Source organism: Lissotriton vulgaris, chromosome 4_1 (assembly GCF_964263255.1).
Source record: "Lissotriton vulgaris chromosome 4_1, aLisVul1.2, whole genome shotgun sequence".
In the NCBI taxonomy this organism is placed as follows: Eukaryota; Metazoa; Chordata; class Amphibia; order Caudata; family Salamandridae; genus Lissotriton; species Lissotriton vulgaris.
Window position 1 is genome coordinate 52901372 of NC_141691.1, and position 26035 is coordinate 52927406.

Here is a 26035-nt window from a genome sequence, read left to right on the forward strand (position 1 = left end):
TTGAATCTATCTATCTATTCATCTATTCAATCTATCTGTTCAATCTATCTGTTCAATCTATCTGTTCAATCTATCTGTTCAATCTATCTATCTGTTCAATCTATCTATCTGTTCAATCTATCTATCCAATCTATATCTATTCAATCTATCTATTCAATCTATCTATCTATTCAATCTATCTATCTATTCAATCTATCTATCTATTCAATCTATCTATCTATTCAATCTATCTATCTATTCAATCAATCTATCTATTCAATCTGTTCAATCTATCTATTCAATCTATCTATCTATTCGTCCTTCCTGAGGGACCGCACCCAGGCGGTCCGGCTGGGGGATTTCACGACTACCCCACTTCAAGTCACTTGTGGTGTTCCTCACTTTCTCCCTTACTGTTCAATCTTTACATCTTTCCTTTAATCTTTGCACTTCAGCAGCTGGAGGTCACCGTATATAATTATGCGGACGACCTCCAGCTCATCTTCAGCTTTTCCTCTTCTCCCCTCTCTGTCTCCAATTTCCAGTCTACTATGATTTTCATCAGGGACTGGATGAACCACAACCATCTCAAGCTGAACCCGGACAAAACCGAGTTGGTTCTCACAGGTGGTTCTTCCAGTCCCTGGAACTCTCTCTTCTGGCCCTCTTCTTTTGGTCCTCCCCCCACTCCTTCCTCCACAGTTAAAACCCTGGGCGTCAAAATGAACAACCAACTCACTTTACACTCACAAATCAGTTCTGTTGTTTCTTCCTGCTTCCTCACTCTCCGTACCATTCGCACTGTTTCCCGTTTTTTTTCCCCCCAGGCACTCAAACTGATCATGTCCGCTCTGGTGATTTCGCGGCTGGATTATGCCAATGCCCTGTACAACGGCATCCCAGCATACAGCCTGCGGAAGCTCCAGATGGTTCAGAACCAAGCGGCACGATTGGTGTACGGTCTCCCGCGTTTTCATCATTCAACACCCCTCCTTAAGGAGCTTCATTGGCTTCCTATCAAGGAACGCTCCCTTTTCAAAACCGGCTGTATGGTTTTTCAGGCTCGCCAGGGTTCTGCCCCCGCTTTCATTTCTTCTCTGATCAACGAATATGTTCCTGCCAGAGAGCTTCGTTCATCTTCCAAATCCCTTCTGCAAATCCCACGCTTCAAATGTAAAAAGTGGGGAGGGGCCAATTTTTCAACTCTGGCTCCTACCTTTTGGAACTCCCTCCCCGACCACTTACGATTTGCTTCACATTATTCCTCCTTCCGCAAAGACCTTAAAACCTTTTTGTTTAAACAGGCCTTTTCCTTGTAACTTGTCCCTGCTATTTCTCTGCGCCAGGCTTCCACGGCCCTGAGTTGCTGGACCTATCTCCATAGCGCCAAGAAACCGTAGGGTGAACGCTGCGCTTTACAAATGTTTTCAATTCAATTCAATTCAATCTATCTATCTATCCAATCTATCTATCTATTCAATCTATCTATTCAATCTATGCAATCTATCTATTCAATCTATGCAATCTATCTATTCAATCTATCTATTCAATCTATGCAATCTATCTATTCAATCTATGCAATCTATCTATTCAATCTATCTATTCATCTATTCTATCTATCTATTCAATCTATTCTATCTATCTATTCATCTATTCTATCTATCTATTAGTCTATTGAATCTATCTATTGAATCTATCTATTGAATCTATCTATTGAATCTATCTATTGAATCTATCTATTGAATCTATCTATTGAATCTATCTATTGAATCTATCTATTGAATCTATCTATTGAATCTATCTATTGAATCTATCTATTGAATCTATCTATTGAATCTATCTATTGAATCTATCTATTGAATCTATCTATTGAATCTATCTATTGAATCTATCTATTGAATCTATCTATTGAATCTATCTATTGAATCTATCTATTGAATCTATCTATTGAATCTATCTATTGAATCTATCTATTGAATCTATCTATTGAATCTATCTATTGAATCTATCTATTGAATCTATCTATTGAATCTATCTATTGAATCTATCTATTGAATCTATCTATTGAATCTATCTATTGAATCTATCTATTGAATCTATCTATTGAATCTATCTATTGAATCTATCTATTGAATCTATCTATTGAATCTATCTATTGAATCTATCTATTGAATCTATCTATTGAATCTATCTATTGAATCTATCTATTGAATCTATCTATTGAATCTATCTATTGAATCTATCTATTGAATCTATCTATTGAATCTATCTATTGAATCTATCTATTGAATCTATCTATTGAATCTATCTATTGAATCTATCTATTGAATCTATCTATTGAATCTATCTATTGAATCTATTGAATCTATCTATTCAATCTATCTATTCAATCTAATCTCATAGTAGAGGATCCAACTTGGGGGAGGCAGCCTTGGTACTGCATGCTCTTGGAGATATCAATCAGACCCCCATAGAAGCTTCCACTGAGGCCAGATCTTCTTGCTCAACAACACAAATACAGACCCCAGGCAGCTCAACTAAGAGATCTGGCTGCTGAGGTGTTACAAGTTTGATATTTTCACCAACTGAGGGAGTGTATTACCATCTGGCATTAGGAACGTGGGACTATTACTTGTGCATGCACTGCAGCCAAATGGAAAATATTTGTCCTTTTCTGCATCTCCCTTTAAAGTTCGGGTTCAAATATATATATTTTTTTACAAATACACAATGCAGGTCTAGGATACACATTTATACACCTTCTTTTAACTGCTGTAACCACATGCATGCAGAACAGGGAACACATCTTTTTCAAATTTCTGTGGAAAAGGTATTGATGGAGGGTCTAGAGAGTAATACTCCCTAAGCACACCTTCTACCCCTGTCTGAAACCACAAGGTTGTTCTCACTAAATGTAAGGGCCTTCTTTTGAACCTTTTCACTTATGTGACAGGTTATTTTCCATGAAAGAAATTGCAAATCTTGTGGCAAAAACCTTGCTCAAGAACCTCAGCGAGTTGAAAGCCTTTACTACTCTAGAGCAATTTATACAAGTCCTCAGGGACCAGAGTGGTGCGTAGAACAAACCCGAAGTTCCTACCTACAGTATTATCACCTTTTCACATTAATCGGACAGGTGAGCTACCCATATTCTTTACAAAACCTCATTCCGCACAGGAAACCGCGTTAACACTTTAGATGTCAAACAGGTGCCTATGTACTAGTTTAAAATGACCAAACTGTTCAAAAGAATAATCAACTGTTTGTTTTCTTAGCAAAATCTAATAGAAGTTAGCCAATTTCCTAAGCAGGTATTGCAAAGTGGATAGTTGAGTTCATCCAAACTTGCTGTGCTACGGGAAACCTATGCTTCACAGGGGACATACGACACATAACAGGGTAGCCAAAATGGCTTTCTTGGGTAACATGCCATGTGCAGGTATTTGTAAAACTTCCACCAGGTTATCAGCACACACTTTCACAAAGCATTACTGTGTGGACGTATTGGCTCCTCAGTAAGAGATAGTTAGCCAGTCTGTTTTACAAAACTTTGTTTCAAACATCTGAATCATCTCCCCACTAGCTTTTCCACGGAGGAAACAAACTGCTTTAGAGGTATACAAAGCATGCCAATATACTGCCACACCTGCTATGAGCGAAAAATGACTTTGCCTGTAAGCATATGCTTGTAATGTCTAGTGCTGTTGATTTAGATTCACTCGCCCTCCTCACCTGAGGCAGGCAGTGACGGCACATGTTTTCAATAAATACATATCAACTAACACTATGCAGTGTATATACCTACTCTTCTCTACACTCCACCTACTAAGCAAAACAAAAACAGTCTCGTTGGAGTCGGTGCCCATGCGCATTGTGGACTAAGGGAGGAGTCCTGCACAAACTTGAGGCTTCTTTGAAATTAAGTTGTACTGGCCGAGCCCAACAATAGATGGCAGGAGTGTGCAGAGGATGTGAATTGATATTACTACATGCCACAAATAGATGCTTACAGGGTAAGTAACATTTTCTTTTTTTAACTATCAGTGTAACAAGAAAGGCATGCCTGTAGCTAGGCAGGTGGAATTGGGTGCTCCAAGTGATTGTTAGTTCCATGTTTTGTTGGTTTTGCACAGTGCCTAAATCCTCAAGTGCAGTTATGATTTTCCTTTTATGATGGAAAGCAAGCTAGCAGCATCATCCATTTGGTGACAATTCTTATCCTATGCACATGCTCTTTAATCCAACAACGCCCAGCCAACACATGTTTGGTCGATAGGGGGAGACCCCATGACTTATTCAGGGCTGTATGGCTCTTTAAGTCCTAAATTCTCCATCTTCTTTGCCGCATATACTTACGACCCAGCTGGCCAATAAATCAAAATTAGACTGAGATTCAAAATATGCCAAAAATTCTATTAGTCCAACCTTATCCTAAGGACCGGTGAAATATCCTGAGTGTGGTGGCTTGTCTGAATGCTCCAGTAAATATATACCCATATGTGGTGGTTCCCTTGATAGAGTACGCTGACGAAAACGGAGACTTGACGCCGGGTTCACGTTCTGAACCGGAAGCCTTCCGGTCCTTACGATAAGGTTGGACTAATAGAATTTTCGCCATATTTTCGATTAATCTGTTTTGTGAATTTCACTTGTGAATAGAGCATGTGGATAGGATAAAAATTGTCACAATATTGGCCTCAGCATCCAACGATTGGAGGGTCTAGAGTGTTTTCCCTCACCTTTTGCACCGGGTAAGATCCAATACTGACGCAAACCCTATAGGCGCCATTTCTCTTAGTTAATGACACCCCTCGAGTGCAAGTATCATCCATTTGGTGCCTTGGTCTTCTTTTTGTGATGTCAGGCGCCTGTTTCACTGAGGAAATCTCCGGAAAACACTTTAGAAACCATTAGAAAATCCAATCTTACAGCACAGATGTCGAGAAAAGAAGATATTCGTAGCATGTGTGGCTGTAGATGCACACACTCTGCATGCTCCTTCCATCTAGTGTTGGGCTCGGACGTTGTACGTTTTTTTTTCTTTGTACAAGTCTTTCGAGTTGGGAGGTCTCTGTGACTCCTCCCCTGGATTTAGAAGCGCACCGACTCCATTGTTAGATTGGTTTTCTCCACCATCTGTTTTGGGTGTGAACCAGCATGCTCCCGGTTTCAACAAGTTTGTTGGTTTTCATTATGGCCTCGAGTCCACTGGCTTTCACCCTGTTGCAAGAAGTCTCTTTGTGTTTTCAGCCTGTGGTGCTGAATTCATTGATAACAAGTGTCTGGGCCTCTCGGCCCCTCAGGGTCCTTAGGGCCACCCTGTGCTCCGCGCTCCCTTCAGAGTAATGTCAATGCCTCAGCCCCTACCATCCCTCATAAGCGACTGCACATTTGAGTCTAGCACTGCCCCTCTGGGGGATGGGCCTCATTCTCAGTGCTGAAACTGCCACCACCATTTGGTGCACCACTGCCCGACACCGAGCCAAGGCTTCAAAGCCCTTTCGAACCAGGGCTAGAGGAAGAGGCATCTTGAGCCGAGGAGCACCTAAAATTGGACCCCTCCCTAACACTCAACACCAGTAGAGAGCAGGATCTGAGGATTCCTCAAAGAATGGAAAATGATCATAGTAGAGCATGGATATTGTATGGAACTCAAAAGAAATCCACCAAACCTAAAGCCAAAGGCAAGGAAACGCAACAAAGGCAAGAAATCACAACTACAGGAGGTCCAAACATGCAATGAAAAGAGTACCAAAAGGGAAAAACCAAGGAGTCTACTAGGTCTAAATCCTGGTACGAAAGCCAGACACCACACTCCGAACCATTCAGAACCTTCAATCAATCAATCAAAGCATTTATATAGCGCACTACTCACCCGGAGGGTCTCAAGGTGCTGGGGAGGGGGGGTCCGCTACTGCTCGAACAGCCAGGTCTTGAGCTGCTTCCTGAAGGCGAGGTGGTCTTGGGTCAGGCGGAGGTGGGTCGGGAGGGAGTTCAAAGTCTTGGCGGCCAGGTAGGAGAAGGACCTTCCTCCTGTTGTGGCTCTTCGGATGCGGGGGACGGCGGCGAGGGCCTGGCTGGTCGATCGAAGCTGGCGGGTGGGAGTGTAGAAGTTGAGGCGGCTGTTGAGGTATCTTGGGCCTTGGTTGTGTAGGGCTTTGTGAGCGTGGGTGAGGAGACGGAAGGTGATTCTCTTGTTGACCGGGAGCCAGTGCAGGTCTCTCAGGTGTCCGGAGATGTGGCTGTGTCGGGGGATGTCGAGGATGAGTCTTGCTGAGGCGTTCTGGATCCGCTGGAGTCTCTTCTGGAGCTTGGCGGTGGTTCCAGCGTAGAGGGCGTTGCCGTAGTCCAGTCGGCTGGTGACAAGGGCCTGGGTGACCGTCTTCCTGGTCTCGGTGGGGATCCACCGGAAGATCTTGCGTAGCATGCGCAGGATATTGAAGCAAGACGAGGAGACGGCATTGACTTGTCTGGTCATGGAGAGGGAGTAGTCCAAGATGAAGCCCAGGTTGCGTGCGTGGTCTGTCGGTTTGGGTGCGCTGCCCAGGGCGGGGGGCCACCAGGAGTCGTCCCAGGCGGAGGGAGAGGAGCCCAGGATGAGAACTTCCGTCTTGTCTGTGTTCAGTTTCAGGCGGCTGGTCGTCATCCACTCGGCTACGTCTTTCATCCCTTCGTGTAGGTTGGCTCTGGCGGTGGCGGGGTCGTTGGTGAGGGAGAGGATCAGCTGAGTGTCGTCGGCGTAGGAGAGGATGTTGAGGTTGCGATGGCCGCAAGGGGGCTCATGTAGACATTGAAGAGGGTGGGGCTGAGCGAGGAGCCCTGATGGACACCGCAGATGACTTCGGTGGCTTCTGATCTGAACGGGGGAAGGCGGACTCTCTGTGTCCTTCCGGCGAGGAAGGAGATGATCCACTCCAGTGCCTTCTCCTGGATTCCGACGTTGCTGAGGCGCTGCACTAGGGTGCGGTGGCAGACATTGTCGAATGCCGCGGAGAGGTCCAGGAGGATGAGGGCCGCTGTTTCTCCGTTGTCGAGCAGGGCTCGGATGTCATCGGTGGCAGCGATGAGGGCAGTCGCGGTGCTGTGGTTGACCCGGAAGCCAGACTGCGAGAGGTCGAGGGATCCATTCGTCTCGAGGAAGGCGGCCAGCTGCTTGTTGACGTTCTTCTCGATGACTTTGGCCGGAAACGGGAGGAGCGAGATGGGGCGGTAGTTTTTGAGTTCGTTGGGGTCCGCTGACGGTTTCTTAAGTAGAGCGCTGAGTTCGGCGTGCTTCCAGCTCTCAGGGAAGGTAGCGGTGTCGAAGGAGGTGTTGATGATGTCCCGCAGGTGGGGTGCGATGACAGCGTCGGCCTTGTTGAAGACGTGGTGGGGGCAGGGGTCGGTTGGAGATCCAGAGTGGATGGTGTTCATCGTGCGGATGGTGTCTTCGGTGCTGATCGGGGTCCAGGCGCGTAGGGTGGTGGTGGGGAGCGTAGGTGCAGTCGTGGGGAGCGTTGGTTGTGTGCTGACGCTGTTGTGAATGTCAGCGATCTTGTTGTGGAAGTAGGAGGCGAGGGAGTTGCAGAGGTCTTGAGATGGGGTGATGATGTTGTTTCCGGCGTTGGGGTTGGAGAGCTCTTTAACGATGTTGAAGAGTTCCTTGCTGTTGTGTGCGTTGTTGTCCAGTCGTCCCTTGAATGCAGTTTTCTTGGTGGCGTGGATCAGTTGATGGTGTTTGCGGGTGGCGAGCTTGAGGGTGGTCATGTTGTCTGGTGTAGGGTCTCTGCGCCAGGTTCTCTCGAGGGCTCGGCAGCTCTTCTTGGAGCTCTTGAGTTCGTCGTGAACCAGGGTGCTTTCTTGCTGCCGGGTCTGCTAGGTGGGGTCCTCAGTGGGGCGAGGTCGTCTGCGCAGCTGCTGATCCACTTAGTGAGGTTGTCGGCGGCCTGGCTGGGGTTCGCTGAGCTGGTGGGGGGGGTGCTGGCTCAGGGATTCAGGGATGCGGCGAGCTGGTCGGCTGTGATCTTGTTCCAGCTTCTGCGTGCAACCTGTTGCTGGTGGTGGTGGACCGTTGTTCTTTTGGAGCTGAAGTGGATGCAGCTGTGGTCCGTCCAGTGGAGTCCGGTGGCGTGGCTGAAGACTATGTCCTTGCTGGATGAGAAGACTGGGTCGAGTGTATGTCCGGCAGAGTGGGTCGGGGTGGTCACCAGCTGCTTGAGACCGAGGTTGGCGAGGTTGTCCAGCAGGGTGGTGGTGTTGCGGTCGTTGTTGTTCTCCAGGTGGAAGTTGAGGTCCCCGAGGAGGATGTAGTCAGCGGAGGGGAGGGCGTGTGGGGTGATGAAGTCGGCGATGTCTTCGCTGAATTGTGTGCGGGGTCCCGGGGGTCTGCAGATGAGGGTGCCTCTGAGGGTGGTCTTCGGGTTGGTGTGGATCTGGAAGTGCAGGTGTTTGGCGGTTGTCAGGGTGTCGTTGGTGTTGGTCGTGATGCGGATGGTGTTCCTGTGGACGATGGCGATGCCTCCTCCAGTTTGGTTGCCGAGGTCCCTCCGGGTGATCTTGTATCCGTCCGGGATGGCGATGTCGGGTGCTGAGGAGGCTTTCATCCAGGTTTCCGTGAGGAATGCGACGACTGGGGATGTGGTGTCGAGGAGGTTCCGGAGTTCGATGGCGTGTCTGTGGACGGAGCGAGTGTTGAGCAGGATGCACTTCAGGTGGTTGCTGCTGGTGCTCGGCTTGGCGGGTGCGGTGCAGGTCCGGATGCAGGTGAACTTGCAGGAGTGGCAGCTGAAGGGTCCGTGGGTGCGTCTCGGGGTGGCTCGGTAGCATCCCGGGATTCGGCCGGTGTGGAGTGCGTTGAGTTCGGTGGTGTTGTATGTCCGGCGGGGGGGCTGGTGTCTGCGGGGGCCAGGGGTTCGGGCGCTGGGTGCGGTCCAGGCGCGGATGGGCGCAGACGGGCTTACCTTTGGTGCGCCTTCGGCGTGCTTAGGGCGCGCCCGCTGCGCTTCAACGCTGCGCGTTTGCCACTCTGCCATATGAGGAGAGTGGGGGGCGGGGGGGGGCGGAGCGAGGGAGGAGCAGCTGGGAGGCGGGGCGGCGAATGGGAAGAGTCCTAGGTGGAAGGGGGCGGGGCCGCAGGGGAGCAGCGGCGGGGAGGTGGCGGGAAACGCGGCGGGCGCACAGCAAGGGAAAACAGCGGGCAACAAAAAAGAGGACAAATAAGAGGACAAAGGCTGGGCACAGAAAGGGCAACGGAGGATACAGCAACAATCAGAGGGGAAACAAACCGCAAATCACAGGAGGCAGGTCACGAAACGGGCAACCGGGGGGGGGGAAAACAAACAGTCAGCAGGAGAAAGCGGCGCTGCGCTACGGAGGCTGAGACCACACCAGTGGTCAGGAGCACAGCTGCGGGCAGCGGCGGGATCGGGGCAGCCTGGGCACACCCACGGGGAGTGTGTGCGGTGCGTGGTGGTGTGACCGGCCCAGAGGGTCAGAGGAACTTTCATTCCTTAAGCAAATTCATAGGACACAAGTTCAAAATGTTCACTACCAGAGGTCATCCTTAACTTGCAAAAGAGAGACTATATAATAATGAAAAAAGTGATTTGTAAAACGCCTAGTAACTTCTAACGAAGTGTTCAGGCACTGAGAAATAGCTACAGAATACAGGTACAGGAACCTTACCACAACCTCCCTAATTAGATCGATATAAATAACCAAATTTTTGTGAAATACTAGTTACATTTTTTTCCTGTCTGAGAGAAAGGGGAAGAGAATTCCACATTTTAGATGCCAAGAGACTGAAAGCGCAGCCCCCGATACGTGCTCTTTTTACAGCGGAAATACAGACCAGATAAGCTCCTGATGGCGTTGCGTTTCTTCTGGGAGACTAGAGTTTAACCAGAGAATGCAAATAACGGGAGCCTTTGTTAATAATTCGATGACCATGACACATTGCTTCAAAAAAGAACCTTTCCTCCACACGCAGCCAGTGCAGTCTAGCAAGAGCAGGGCCCGAACATGATCGCCTAGGAAGATTCAACAGTAGCTGATCTTCCGCATTCTGTACACACTAGAGTGTCAATAGTCGAGACTGTATGTCTCCCAGATACAAAATGTTATAATAATCCAGACTGGATGTAACTAGCTTGTTGGCCACTGTCTTTATAGCAGCCTCTGGAAGAAGACCAAGTATCTTTTATTTTTATTTTTTATAGATTCCGAAGCATTTTCCAGCCAGAGCTCTCATCTGGCTGTCAAACAAAAGCTTTGCATCAAACCAGATGCCAAGGTTCTTCACTTTAGGCTCAGGGACTGGTAACGTAGTATAGATACAATGGGGGAACCCCGTGTCCCTCAGAACCTGGGTAAGTTTAAGTAAAGCTACAATGGTTCTGTCGGGGAGACAGCAATTACATTATCAGCAAACCCGAATCCAGTTATGAAAATTTCATATATATGACTTGTATATATGACTCACAGCTTAACAAATATGCTGGAAAGTAAAAAGTGGGCTAAATCGCAGCACGCAACAAAGGATTATTGGTATATTGGAACTCAATAGTACAACAAAAGACTCCAAAAATGCTTGAAAAAATACTTATTTGTTATTTTTCATTTTTCACACATTTCAAAAAATATTCATCATTTATTTTTAGAAATGTGTGAAAAATGAAAAATCCAAAATAATAAGTATTTTTGGAGTCTCTTGTTGTACTATTGTGTTCTAATATACCAATAATTCTTTGTTGCGTGCTGCGATTTAGCCCACTTTTCACTTTCCAGCATATTTGTTAACTTGTCAGTCATATATACTAGTCGTATATATGAAATTTTCGTAACCGGATTCGGTCTTGTTGATAATATAATTGCTGTCTCCCCGACAGAACCATAGTAGCTTTACTTGGGGACTGATAACGAACGGCCCATCTGGCCAGGCCACCAGGCAGAGGACCAAATCGAAGGCTGCTTACCTAGGATGAGGACCTCGGTTTTCCAGCATTCACCTCAAGACAACAGAGGTCCATCCACTCAGAACTTTCGACATACACAACTTTCGCAGAACCCCCGTATTGACGTCCTCTTGAGATAACGTGAGGATTAGTTGCGTGTCATTGGTGTACGACACGATATTAAAGCCGTAACACTCGATGATGTCAGCCATGGGGCACATTATAAAGATTAAATGGAGTAGGGGTCACCGAGGAGCCCTGAGGTACACCCTGCAACGGCAAAACCTTGGATGTAAAGGGTTTTTTGTGACCTGAAAAGTGCCACTGCATCCCCCCCAGCCGTTCGAGTACAAGATTGTGGGAGACTGTGTCCAATGCTGCGCTGAGGTCCAGTAACAGCACAGCAGCAGTGTCACCTCCGTCATTAACTTGGCGAGTGGATTCAGAGGCAAACGATAACGCTGACTCTGCTATAGTGAGGCTTTTTGTGAAAGCTCGCTTGAACACCGGGTTATGTGTGTATTTCTAGAACTCTATCACATATTGCAATTATATAGCTTGAAATACCAAAATTGTGGATTTATAAAACTTCTTTTTAATTACTTTTTTCTCACAAATGTTGTTTTACTTTTTATCACTTTTTTTTAAATTCACCATATATACAACTTTTTACAATAATTTATACAAGTTTCTAAACATAAATATATTTCTAATCACCAGAATTTATAATCCCAGCACTAAAGCTTAGATCAACAATTGATTATTAATGTCAAATACAAAACTGAATCCAACGCGTTTCGGCGAGTTGCCTTCATCAGGAGTTCTGTATTTTCAATTGCTGGTATGATACTATAATAGTAGAAAATACTCAGTTAATTTTTCTTAAAAACAAAACAATCGATATTACACAACATGCGACAGAATCTTTGTTTCACTAGTTCTCTTAACTATACAAATAATTCATGAGCACCCTCTCCTAACACCGTTAGCTCTCTACCACAGGAACCCAATAGCTCTATATATACATTTCATTATCTACATATTTACAATCTCTATGTACATTTCATTGTCAGTGTATTTACAGTCTCTATTTACAAGAGTGTGCATGTGTACATATATATCATTCAACATTCTCTTTATGGATGCGTTTTTTCCATTCTATACCAACACTCTAATCCAAAACCATGTTCAAAATAGTTTTAAATGTCTGCAGTTAGTTCCCCAAATTGTGGCTCAATACATCAACCACTGATTAAAGAGAATACATTTTGTGAATTCATACCTGAGGAATCTACTGGGGATGTATTCACAGTATATGTATATACAAAAATATGGGTATCAGACGAAGGAATCTTGGACAAGAGTAAAATCTATGACAAAAGATAGTACAGCAAGATTTGAGTATGTTAAATGTCTGTCTGCTTATATAATGAAGACATGTGCCCAAAGGCTTAACAATAATACCTGTTGTGAGGTCTCAACTACAGCAGGTCTGATGGCTCAATGGTGCATCACGTTCTAAAAATAGGTATATGATGGTCCCTGGTTGTATGATCCTGCTAGGATGAAGTGACAGCTACCAAGATATAAAATAAAATATGGGGGTACTTATTAGTATGGCAAGTGTCTGTCTATTTGATTAAGACATGCACCCAAGACTATCAGCAGTAATACCTGTTGCGTGGTCTCAATTACTGCAAATCTGATGGCTCAATGGTACGACACGTTCCAGCAAATAGATATGTAACGTTCTCTTGTTATGAGGTTCTGATGAGCTGCCAAAATCTAAAGTGAAAATAGGGTGTACTTATTACCAAGAGTTACTATCCTTTAAGACAAAACTAACTACCAAGACTAAAATGGAAACGTGCATACTTATGAATCTTGTGCTTCGGATTTCCCAGCTCAGACGGACGGCATGGTAAGTTTGTGTGGCGCAGGAGGAATTGCTACAGCAAGGGGGAATTAAAACAAATAGTGAGAACTCAGGCTATAAGATACAGGATCGTGTTTAATGAAAGAAAGGCGTATAATGGTCTGTACCTTTAAAAGTCGAGGTCTATGGATGTCCTTGTTAAGTAATTGAAGGATAAAGCTGAACCAATGGTAGACTATTTTTCTATGCGCGCTGGTAAAGGTGGAACCCTCTACATATAAAGGCAGAGCAAGTAAGAATATAATTAGTGCTCACAAAATGCTGTGACCAAAACGGCAGCTAAATCTGCACTTGCAAAATTGCAGGTATCGTTTCAGAGGAATATATTGTTTACGCATGTAGCGACCTAAGTCCCCGACTCTATTTACTGTCATCCGACCACTCACGATATTAAGGCAAGAAACAAAGATTACCGGCACCCAGATAGAAGTGAACCTAAGAATACAAGGTTCTTACTTACTGAAAATGAAGCCGTAACGTGAATCCGTCTGGCTCGTACTGCTGCAGCTGAGCAGGAGTGTATGTGGGATATTTAAACCGCTGTGGCGAGATCTCGCGCGATATTTTGGAAAAGCTTCTCGCGATATGTTGAATCACCGGACGTGAAGTCCGGGATAATGGTCCTCAACGTAAAGCGGACGCCATATTAGAGTGTGGAATCAGATTATTAGATAATCCCAAATTGCAATATAATGGTGGAAAGAAAAATTAAATAAACAAAGCATCGAGTAAGTAATAACTTATTCGGTATTATATATATATATAGTGTCAAGGAAAGTGAAATATTAATATGGTATGCCCGCGCTTCTAATTTAAATTACGTCATATGGGACTGTGTGATTTACATAATTGCACTACGTTTAATCAGAAGGGCGCTAAGCGCAAGATATAATGAAAAACAGAGAAAATGCTCCCATTTTTTGTCATAGGGATGAAATGCCATATGGGAATGGTAATGGACTTATGGTATTAAGATAAGTGGCTGTAAAGTACACGAAAAGAATGGTAATGTATGGCCACATAGATGGTAAAACGGGGAACTACAGACATTCAAAGAAAATGAGCAATTGAAACGTGGCACTTGACCTATGGCTATAGGATAAGTGGCTATGAAATACCAGACGAAGATAATAGTGTATGGCCACATAGATGGTAAAAAAAGTGCCTATATACATTTAAAGAACATGAACAATTGAAAATACAGTGCGGTTACACATCTCCAGGGATCTTAATAATTGGATGAAATATACAATACCAATCAATATTGAAAAAACTGTTCTTCCCAAATCAGCGATGGTATATCAAAACTAACAGAATGCAAAACAATTTATATTCTAACTTTAAATAGCACATTTTACAATCCAAATATGGAAATATAGATTTCCTCTCAGTTTAATCCTATTGTGCTGCCATCAAGATAAGAACTGAATTATATATCTAGGCATGTTCTATAGGAATGCTTGTTCCCACGGGATTTCTGCATTTAACCCATGGGTTGCTGTTCCCAGCAAAAAAATCCAATAGACCTCCCGCATCTTACGAACTTTCTCTAAATCCAAACCAATTTTTACTTGAACCCTTTCCAGAACATACCAAGACATACTATCTGGGGTATGGTTATGTTCTAAGTAATGTGATACCATAGGAGCTGCTAATTTCTTCGTCCGTATAGCAGATCTGTGTTCTGTCAGTCTCACATTAAGGGCTCTTCCTGTTTGACCCACATAACCCAATTGGCATGGACAAATGAGATAAATTACATTACTAGTCCTGCAATTGTTGAGGTCCTTGGGTTTAACCAGTTGTTTGTTAAATGTTAGGCTAGAACCTTGTATTACTGTGTGACATGACTTAGTTACTACAACTATAGGTTCCTGAGACTGGTTGCATATTCAAGGATGATTGTTGTCCATGTGGGCTAGGTGTTCTCATTCTTGATCTTACAATGTGGTCTTTAAGAGACTTATTCCTCTTATAGGCAAAAATTGGTTTGGGCAATTGTTCTGTTTTTGAGAGGTTTACATTTAATATATGCCAATTAGCATATATCAATTGTCTTATTCTATCATTGAGGACTGAGTGTTTGGTTATGAAAATCAAGTTTGGAACCAATTTAGTTGTTTTTGGTTGAAGGAGACATTGTCGATCATAAAAGCGAGCCCGCTTATATGAGTCTCTTATGATTTTCATGGGGTACCCACGAGCAAAGAATTTAGCCTTAATCATGATAGATTTTTCATCATAGTCCAAGATGCTGGTACAGTTGCGTCTGAGACGCAGAAATTCACCAAATGGCACACTGTTTTTTTGTGTGGTAGGGTGGTAACTGTCATAGTGAAGGAGGGTGTTCCTTGCCGTTGGCTTGACGTATAAATCAACGGCAAGGACCCCCTCCTGATGTTTGATGACAACATCCAAGTATTCCACTTGTGCCCTATCCACATGTTTGGTAAACTTAATGTTTTTGTCGCATTCATTGATCCATAAGAAAAATTCTTCCAAAAGGTCTTTGTTTTCTATCCAGATGAAAAAAACGTCATCTATGTATCTGGACCAATTTGTCACAGATTCACAGAATGGCGCTATTTCATTAAATACATATTTGTCCTCGAAGCGGGACATATATATATTGGCAATAGTAGGGGCGCAAGATGCGCCCATACTGACTCCTTGTTGTTGTTTATAGATGTTACCATTAAATTCAAAAATATTGTCAGTTAACACTATCTTAAGGCATTCCAGAATGAATATGGATGGACAAAGGATTTGATATTTTTGAATGAACCAATGCGTAGCCTCTAGTGCACCTTGGATGGGAATGTTGCTGTAAAGCGCCTCAATGTCCATGGTGACTAATATTTGGGAGGTACTACAGAATTTGACATTTTCTACCAGGTTTATTATTTGTCTGGTATCTTGCACATATCCTGGGATTCGGGCAATGTGAGGGCATAAGATGGCATCAATATACTTTGCTAAGGGCTCAGTTATGGAGCCAATGGTAGTTACTATTGGCCTCAATGGTGGATCTTTTGTATCTTTGTGCACCTTCGGAATGCCATAAATACTCGCTAATTTGGGGTTGTCTATATTTAGGTATTGCCATTCCTTATCACAGATTTCCCCTTCTCTCTGCTATAGTGAGGGCCAAAGCCCGACTGGGGCCTGTGAAGAAGCTCTTGAACCTCGATAATGGTCAACAGCTGTCGATTAATACATTTCTCTGCTACTTTCGAAAAGAAAAAAAGCAATGAAAGACCCCAAAAGTTTCCAGTTTGTTGGAATCTAAGGTCGTTTTTTTAAGGAGTGAAACTATGGTGGCGTGTTTCCAGTGCTGGGGGACCTGGCCCATCTTAAAAGAGCTATTGAATAGCTCACCGAGCATGGGTAATATTGCATCCATTCCTCGTTCTAAGACAGAAGAAGAAGCAGGGTCAACTGGGGCACCTGATTTAACAGCGGTCACTAGAGAAAGCAGTCCCTCAGTGGAAATAGGTCAGAAAATGGAGAGCCTCAAGCTGTCATCGGAGGAAGCAAACCACACCTCGAGACAAGAAGCCTCTCTAACTCTCTCAGGCAAGGTGGAATAGATGGAGGCTACTTTGTCAAAGAAGAACCGAGCAATAACATTGCACTGTTCCCATGATGGTGAAGTGGTCGCTGAAATTTGCTCAAGGGATGACTTCACTATCTAAATGAGTTCACAACAAGAGTCTTGAGCTGCCTCAATTTTACCAGCATAAAAGCTGCGACTGGCAACCCTAATCTGTCTGTGATAATCAAGCGCACTCGAAAATTTGCATTTTCAGCAGGGTCCAGATTTCTGCGCCAGATGCGTTGCAAACGTTTGCTCTTTTCTTTCCACACAAGATACTCTTTGCTAAACCATTCCACCAAAGGTTTAGTTCTTCTGAAAGTGTGAGCAGTCAGCAAAGGGATTTTATCAAATGCGCCCATTATCCACCCTTCTAATTAGAAATTACCTGTATCCAGTGCTTTAAATGGGGAAAAATAAGTGCAGGTACTCATCAAATTGAGCTAGGGGCGTGGCTAGTGGGCGGGGTTAGAGGCGGGGCGAGACATGATGATGCAAAAACACTTCTATTGAGTACTCCTGTTGTCCTTGCATTGTCCTGGATAGTGGTCTAAAACTTTCCATTCCTAAATACTGCCCGTCCTCAGACTTAAAGCCATGCCTGTAGGGATAGTTTACACATATGGGGCTTCTCCCTGTTCACCAACCATGCCAGCAGTTATCCGGATTTGTCACCCTCTGTCAGTACTGTGTGTGTGCGCGTATTTGGCCAGCCTTGCCTTTACATCCATCACCCGTCTGGCGGTGTTCAATAATTGCCTAGGCCCATCCGGCTCACCGTAGGGCGATTCCCCAAACTCACTTGTTCCTTCTCTAGGTCTGTTAATTCTCGTTCTAGTTGTCTTCGTACTCCAGCCACTCAGGCCATGACGTCTCTTTGCAGCGCAACCTTATAAGCCTCATATTCCAGTGCTCTACTCACTGTGGTATACTTGTTTGCACAGATAAAATGCAGAGTGTACCCCTTAATGTATGTGCGAAAAGCACCACCCGTCAGGCACATTCATTCACAAATTCCTCAACAGGATTTTCAGTCTAATCCACCCAGCGTAGAGAGTCGGGATTAGAGGTGAGTGGTCTGACAAATATCTATTTAGTTTGGCTGAGGAAGCATACCAGTTCAAATCTTTTGTCTTCCCCAACACATAATCTATACGATTATATCCCCTGTGTACAGGCGGATATTATGAGAACACCTTGTCGCTCTGGTGATGATGTCTCCTGTCTCCAAACATCTAATTGTTGCTGCCAAATGGGGTCCGCATGTACCGTTCACCTATCAAGGAGGACGCCTGGCGCTAACCACGTCCCTACCCCTCTCCTATGGTTGGAGTATGTAGCACCGTACAAATGACATAGCTTTTCTACCTCGTTCTACGAAAGGTGCGTTTCCAGCAACATAACTATGCAGGCCTGATACCGTTTAAGATAGGATTACACTCTGTATCTTTTTGGGTACCTTTTGAGACCACATACATTCTGGGATGTTAGCACATTAACCATAGTCATGGGCATGGCCCATGTGAGGTGTCCAGCAGGTTTGGGCCTTGCCCAATTCCCTCACCTCTCCCTCCCTCCACCCACCCACTCCAGCATCCCACATCAGAAGTCCTCATTGCTCTTTAAACCAGAAAAATAACACCAAGAGCAGCTCCTCAGGCGGTACCTAAATATCCCAACATGTGGCCGCCTAAGTGTATCGACGAGGCCTTCTGTCTAGAATGCGATTGTGTACTGGGCTGATTCTTCCAGCAGTATGCAGAGTGGAGCTGCAGGGGATCTAAGGAGGGGCAAGAAACAACAAAGCCTCCTTAAAAAGCAATTGGAAGACCTGTGAAGCGCCCGGGTGCGGCTGTGATTGCTCCCTGGAAGCTGCCTCATTCGGGCTGCCACACGACAGGGGAGGGGGTGTCTGAAGCCATTTGATCCCAATGGGCTTGCGCGCCTGATGAGAACCTAACACTGCAGGAGCCCCCCAGCGCAGAAATACACAGGCTGCTGCCAGCCAGAGCGGCACCTCAACAAGCACGATCTGTTGCATGTACCCGTACTTCAGTGCGTACCGGTACTCTCCTTTTCCGAAAAATAGGTTCCCGTACTCATGAGGATTAAACTGAGAAGTGCCGGTACTCAGTACCGGTGAGTACCAGCCCATTTAAAGCACTGCCTGTATCAACACATTCATTAAGAATAGGTCGATTCATAGCCAGGGCTAAAGCCGTAGAGGTCACTTTGAGCCATGAGGTTTCAGTGTGGGCTAGGAAATTTGCTATTACTCAGATCCACTTAAAACACTGTTGCCTAAATGTCAGTATGCCATTTGCAGCAGGACCATTAGTTTCTACCTTGGGTATTTTTCTGTGGCACTGATATTCCTCTTGCTTAGATTCTTTTTTGTGTGTCGACTAAATTCCTTACAGAATCGTGAGTTATTCTCCGGAAGGCATGTCATCCAAAAGACTACTTTCTCCGGTTACATATGGAATACACACATTACCAGATGCAGAAACACCAACCTGGTCTGTCACGACCATAGCTACTTAACATTGTGGAGTTAATCTCTAGCAAAATCTATGCAGTTGAAGTTTTTCGTTGCAATTGATCTGGTCTTCTCTTTGAGCCCAACTGCGGGAATGATGTTTAAAAATTTTATATCTAGGAGCGTGCTACTCGCCAAAAAAGTGCTTCAAACCCCCATCAGGGATGACGAGCGCTATATAAATACAAACCTTTTCCCCTCTTCTATCCCTCCGCTACCCTACTCAATCAAAATAACTGACTAACTTATCCGCCACTCAAATTACTTCCTTATTTCACTATACTAATTCAACACTAATCCTTTATGGGTTCCGAAGTAGCGTGCTACTCGCCAAAAAAGTGGTTCAACACTCCATCAGGGGCAACACGCGCTATATAAATGCAAACCTTTTCCCTTCTTCTATCCCTCTGCTACCCTTCTCTATCAAAATGACTGACTAACATATTGACCACTGAAATTACTTTCATATTTCACTATACTAATTCAGCACCAATCCTATATGGGTTCCGTAGTACCGTGCTACTAGCCGAAAAACCGATTTGACGCCTCGTCAGGGGTAGTAATCGCTATATAGATGCAATTACAATACAATACAATTTCCGTATCAAGAGCGACTGACTAGAGTTAAATGCATCTGCTGGTGTGGTCATGAAGATCTAAAAAGGTATGACAAAGTGGTCTGATCAAGGAAGTGGGAGGAGAGCAGCATCTACTACCAAACTGATTGTTTGAAAAAATAGGGTCTAACGTGTGTTCCAGCTTATGTTTGGGTGCACTAACTAGCTGAACTAACTGGATGGCTACCATCGGGAATGCAGCATCCTCGAAATGGAGGTTACGGTCAACAATAACTGTCAAGTTAAAGTGGTGTAAAGCAAGAGATGGCAATATATCTGCCACAGTAGTTGTGAAGCTCGAAGTCCATCCCGGAGGGCAATGTGTCAAAAGTCCAGCTAAGGTAAAATGGCTGGAAAGGGAAAGAGAAGAAAGGTGGCTCACTTCCTGCAATTTTAGCTTCCGTAAATGTACAGAGACAAGCCTGTTTAAAAATGATTTTGATTATTCCCTCCCCCCTCCCCTTTTGTGGTTGCATGTCCAACCTAACAAGATCAGATCTTTGGGGGATCGCTGTTAAAATGTTGGGTGCCGAGATTTCAGTTAGCCATGTCTCTAATAGAAGCATTGCCTCAGGTAAATAATCAAACATTTCCGACTTGTGTTTAAGTAGTGACTGACAGTAAGAGAATCGAAGCGTGACACCTGAGGGGGTTGCATCCATGGCAGCGCGGCCAGAGGTGCAAGCCTGCCCTTTCCACAATGGGGGTTCACTTTATTTAACTCCAAAGTATGGCGGCAATCATTGGCGTGGTCGGGGTAAGTCCCAATATATCCCTGGAAGTCTACCCTATATGGCATCCATAGATCTCAAGGATACCTACCTATGTGTGCCGATGAGCGACAAACACACACAATTCTTGAGGTTCACTGTTGACCCAGTGCATTATCAGTTCAGGGTGGTATTAAGTCTGCACCAAGTGTATTCATAAAGTGCCTCGCTGTAGCAGCAGCACACAGGGATGCTGTCTACCTTTATTTAGACGACTGACTAGTAAAGGCAAGCTTGTTCGAGCAGTTCCAGAAGAGCATAAAGACGTCCTACAAAAACTCCACAAATGAGGTTCCCCCTACCCGTGGAGAAGTCATCACTGATGCTACAAAGAGAAAAGACATTCTTAGGGGCAAGACCAAACTCCAAAAGTTTTTCCAATCTGCAAAAGAACACTGACCGAACAAACTCTCCTTTACTAGAAGGGATGGTCTCTGACTGCGAGAAAATAATACAATGGTGCAGTCCTATAAAACTGCATTCAAGGTTGTACATGAGCTCGATACAGAAGTGGATCCAGTGTTCATGGTCACAGACGGCCAGGAGGTGGGGATCTGGTGATCTAGTGCTTGTCACAGAGAAAGATACAAAGAGAAATGGAGTGGTGGGGCACAAAAAACATCCAGTAAACTTTTCAAGCTGCAGCTCATGCAGGTAAGTAGCAATATTGCTCCGTATACTTTGTTGATGACCAGGTGAGATGTGACATTTAGTTCCTTGTGCTTTAAGTCACTGACCTGGTGTGATACAGCACTTGGGACTCTGGAACTGACTAACAAAATATTTAGCTTCCACTAAATAGAGACGTTTTCCACAGCAGAAGTAGGAAGCAACAAAGACTGTAGTTTGATTTTCTGCACACCTGCGAACCTCTAGAAAGAAAATCTGTGTTCGAAGCATGTGTAGCTGTAGAGATACACATACTCTGCATACTTCTGCCATCTAGTGTTGGGCTCGGACGCTTGCAAGTTGTTTTTCTTCAAACTAATTTTTCAGTGGGTAATGCTTATTGGCACCGGCCCCTGAGGTCCTAGAATTCAGCTATTTAAATCTTCACCAAGAATGCATGACCTCTTTATGGGAAGCACGTGGGCCCACAGTACAGATCTACGTGACCATCACTGTGTGTGTTTATAGCATGTGTTCCCGCTCATGTACATGCTCTGCATACTTTTGCCATCTAGTATTGGGCACAGATGTTTGCAAGTTGTTTTACTTTGTGGAGGTTTTTGAGTCACAAAATATGTTGCGATTCCGCTCTTATCCCACAATTCACCAGACCCCTGACTCCACATCTGATGCTTTATCACCGTCCAGTTCGGATGTTCCAACTACTGACAATGATTCTTTATTTGTCTGATTGATAAAACCCAATACAAAAGAACAATCCGTATAAAAGGGATAGTTAAAATTAAATAATATAATTATATATATATATATATATATATATATATATATATATATATATATATATATATATATATATATACACGTCTTGTTCCTAAAACCACAATTTGGTGTTCTGTTTTATAAAATGCAATTAATGTTAGTCCTTTAAATGCGCCGGGCGAACTTTCAGTGGGAGCCAGACTGCATAGAACCCTCATCCAGAAGGGTTCCTTGCGGTACCAAGGTTGACCTGTCCATTAGGGCTTGACGGGCGTGATAGATGAACTTAGCAAAATTGGCCATAGGCTTCACTGTGTCCAGCACATGTAACTGAAGGACGGCTTCCTTTGCTGTCCGCGTGCCCAGTTGGAGGAGAATGGGCCTTAGGTGGATTCGGCGGACTGGCAACAGGGCGGGACAGCATAGTAAGAAGTGAGCCAATGATTCACGCTTATAGTAGCAGAGACGACACTCCGTGATCGCTGGTCTTACTTTCAACGTGGGATAGATCTAGTTTAGAAGGAGCGGGTGTAGTCTGGCTGCAAGAATCCTTTGTAGGGCTTGCCTCCCCACCGGATGTGAGATGTAATTTGAGGCCATATAATGTATGAGGAGAACTTTGGGTCTCTAACTGTCAGGGCTTCGATGTCCAATTTACAAGAGTATGTTCTTACTTGCTTTTTTATTGATGTTTTAATAGTGATATACTTAATTATATTAGGATCCCGGTTCTCTATGGCTAGTTCCGGAGATCTTTAGCTGAGGCAAGACCAGTTGACCACGGATTACCCGGATTTTGGAATATTTCGTTTATAACAGTCTTCATTGAATTCTCTGGTGCAACAGTGGTTAAATAAAAATATTTTGCCAGACTTGCCAATTCTTCCAAAGATTGTCGATTAAGGTTGAATTCCAATCGAATTAAAGTGTTCCTAGTGCATGCTGGAAGACAGAATAACTTTGTGTATGCTGCGCAGTGGATCTTTTCAAGGTCATGTGCAAATTTGCCTGGGTACGCCTGTATGGCATAGTTGAGGGAATGTAATCATTTTGCCTTCAGGACTCGTTGGGTGGCTGTAGTTGTTGGGCTTTCCAAAGTGGCATTAAGTTTACAGATGGCGTAGGTAACCACTTTCCCTTTCAGCTGGAGTTTGTGGCGGTGGGCCTGTGACCGGCCAGTTTCACTGAACAAGGCTCCAAGATAATTGTACGATTGTGTACTGTTCAGTATTACTGGTCCCAAACTGCATTTCATAAGCTTCTTTTTTGGATGGCGTCCAAAGATGACTATCTTGGATTTCGTTGGGTTTGCAACCAGCTTATTTTTGGTGTTCTACTCTGAGAGTGCTGTTAAAACTTTTTGAAGGCCTCCTTTGGTGTGGTCCAAATTGACCAGGTCGTCTGCATGTTGTATCAAGTGGATCCTAATTCCCCCAATCCTAGGGGTTGCTAAAGTTGCTCCGTGCAGTGCCCTACCCAAGTCTGCTGTGTAAAGATTGAAGAGCAATGGGGCAAGGACACAGCCCTGCTGTAACCTGTGATCTGTGAGGATTTTTGCTGTAGCAGATTCGCACGCGAGTTAAACTCTTACCCAAGTTTGCGTATGATCTGATGGCTTGTAACAGTTTCGGGCAGATGTTCCAACAGGCTAATTTCTTCCATAGGATATTGCGATCTACCCCATCGAATGCTGCTGTTTAATCGATAAAACAAGCTAAGAGCGGCTGATTGCCACGAGCCATTGTTTGGTGTACTAAGTAAGATGGGGCAATTGTCTAAGGTGGAGCCTCCTGAACAGAACCCGATCTGATAGAAAGGGAGAAGATCTTCCTTGCTGACCCAGTCTGCTAGTTCCGTCAGGAGAGTGCCAGCAAAAGCCTTGCTCTTGATGTCCAATAAGGCGATCATACAGTAGTTCCTGGGGTCTGTGCTTGGCCCTTTTTTGTAAATTGGGTGTAATAGTGATCCCCTCCAGAAATCTGGGACATCCTCCAAAAACCTGCAACTGTCCCAAATTCTCAGCCCAGAAGTTGATATCCTCTCTGAAGAGGGAGCCAGGCAGGCCGTTAGGGCCAGGAGCTCCATTGTGGCATTTTTTTTCAGGATAGCTCGTATTGATTTTTTTTCTGAGGGGGTGGGAACTAGAACCGATCACCTCTACTCTGGAACCTTTGGTGTCAGTTGTTGAGCATTAAGCCCCAGTGACTAGAGAACTTTACACCTGATCAAAGACCACATAGAACTCTTACTTCGAGCAGCATAGGTAAACTGCTGCTTACTTCAGATCACTTGTTCGAGATGAGGTTTATTTTGGAGGCTTTTGTTCTTCTTGAGTTTCCCCTCCCTGGACCATTCTCAGTTAATAAGCATGGGGAGGATTGGCCAGTGAAAGGTCAGTTCTACTTCTGCTTTTGATGATGGCTAATCTCCCTGCAGAGGTGAAGACTTCTCTTATCAGGGTCTAAAACCTGTGACAGTGAAGATTGCATGCAATGTTATCACCTGAAGAAGGTCTGCATGTCCTTTTCCATCATACTTTGAGACCAAGAAAAATTGCCTTTTCTTCCACCCCTAGGAAAGTGTTAACAAAGAGTCTGGCTTCAATCCATTAAGTGTGTTGCTTCTCCATCTCGAGCAACAGGGGCTTAGAAAAGCAAAGCATGTGCAACTTTCTGCTTAAGTAATGAAAGGGCATCTTGTACTGGACATCACTAGAATTAATGCCTTTCCCCTTTAAAGCCTTGGTCTGAACATCAATTGCTAAAAAGAATCACAAAAGTGAATTTTAAAAAAAGGCGTTCATTTCCCTTTTTGTCAAGGAGGTTCTTGCCAATGTCGTCTCTAATCATTGTCCTGTTTCATCCAACCCTAGTCAGTAGGGACAGTGAGGCCTCTAAAAATCGGGATAATCTCTTGACTGCTGGAAGTGGATTAATGTTTAGAATGAGAATTTTTTTTAATAGCCATTGTACAGGATTCCAATTTCTACCCCTCCTTAAGCGCCTTGAGACCCTCTGGGTATGTAGTGCGCTATATAAATTCTCTGACTTGACTTGACTTGACGGTAGTCCTAGCCCCCACAACGGTGTCTGTCCAGTCAAACGTTTAGCAACGAGGATAGGCGCGAGGCGAGGAGCTGCTGTCCCAGTTAGTTGGGACAGAGTGCTCATTCCCATTAGTCACATATTTAATATTAACCAACTGTGGGTATAAACCAGACCCTGTTTATTCATTTTGATCACTTTTAAATACATCATGTTGGCAGACAGCATCTCATCACTGACAGGGCATCGTGGCAGAGTTAGTTTGAAAGCTACAGGTATATATGTAGAGCTGATCTCAATTGCAAAAGGCAGAAGGATGGACTTAAGTGGATTGACCTCTGATTGTGCAGGATCACACTCCTGGCAGTCAATGGCACTATTACTGATAGATGATTTTACTTGATTTTTTTCAACTCTTTGACCGCTGTGATCCTTTCTCCTGGCAGGCTGCAGCTCGGCATCAATGTTGGTACCTGGTGAATCTCCACAGTTTTCACTTTCTACGAGTGGGTGGGGATCCACTGTGGCTGCGGGGCTTGGAGTGTGTACCTGCAAGACTCCGTAACCTGAATGAAATTAACAAAATCCTTGCCCATCGTCCATGGTTGATCAACCGGCTGCACATAGAGGTAAGTGAGTGAAGTTGGGGTAAAGGGTGCATGGATGATGTTGTGGTTACCAAGTACGAGGGTACTTATGCAGCGTGGTACAAATTAATAAAACTCATATGTTCGAGGCATGTGGGCTGCTGAATTCATATCTTGTGCATAGATTGCCGCCTAGTCTTAGGTCCGGATGATTGCACCTTGTTGTCCTGGAAGAGTCTTCGAAGTATCACAAGATAGGTGACTCCTCCCCTGGACTACAGTGCGCATGGGCATCTTCTCCATCTTCAGATTGTTTTTTTCCGCCATTGGGTTTGGATGTTATTCCTCTACTCCAACTTTGGAACCGAAACTAATCTTCTTTTAAAGGCCAAAAGGCCTTCGACGGTATTGTTCTCGCATGGTACTTCTTGACTCGACCAAACTTTCCATCTTGATCCGGTCGTCGACGCCGGCCGTTGGGCCTTTCGACGCCACGTGGGCCTGCTGTCGATGGAAAGGAGTCAGTTCAAAAGGTGCCCACAATGCCACTCTAAATTCCTGCATACTGACAAACATACAGAATGCAACAAGTGCTTATCACCGGAGCACAACTAAGAAAATTGCCCAGCTTGTGCCCAATTCCGTTCG

General features: G+C 44.5%; 1 protein-coding gene across 1 annotated transcript in view; it reads left to right on the forward strand.

Annotated features, from left to right (window-relative positions):
* Window positions 1-26035, forward strand: part of LOC147718347 (sestrin-3-like) — a 185960-nt gene that overhangs the window by 57966 nt on the left and 101959 nt on the right. The window contains exon 3 of the mRNA XM_086918288.1: window positions 25247-25429. Within this exon, the coding sequence (XP_086774414.1) occupies window positions 25247-25429 (183 nt within the window). The remainder of the gene's footprint in view (window positions 1-25246; window positions 25430-26035) is intronic.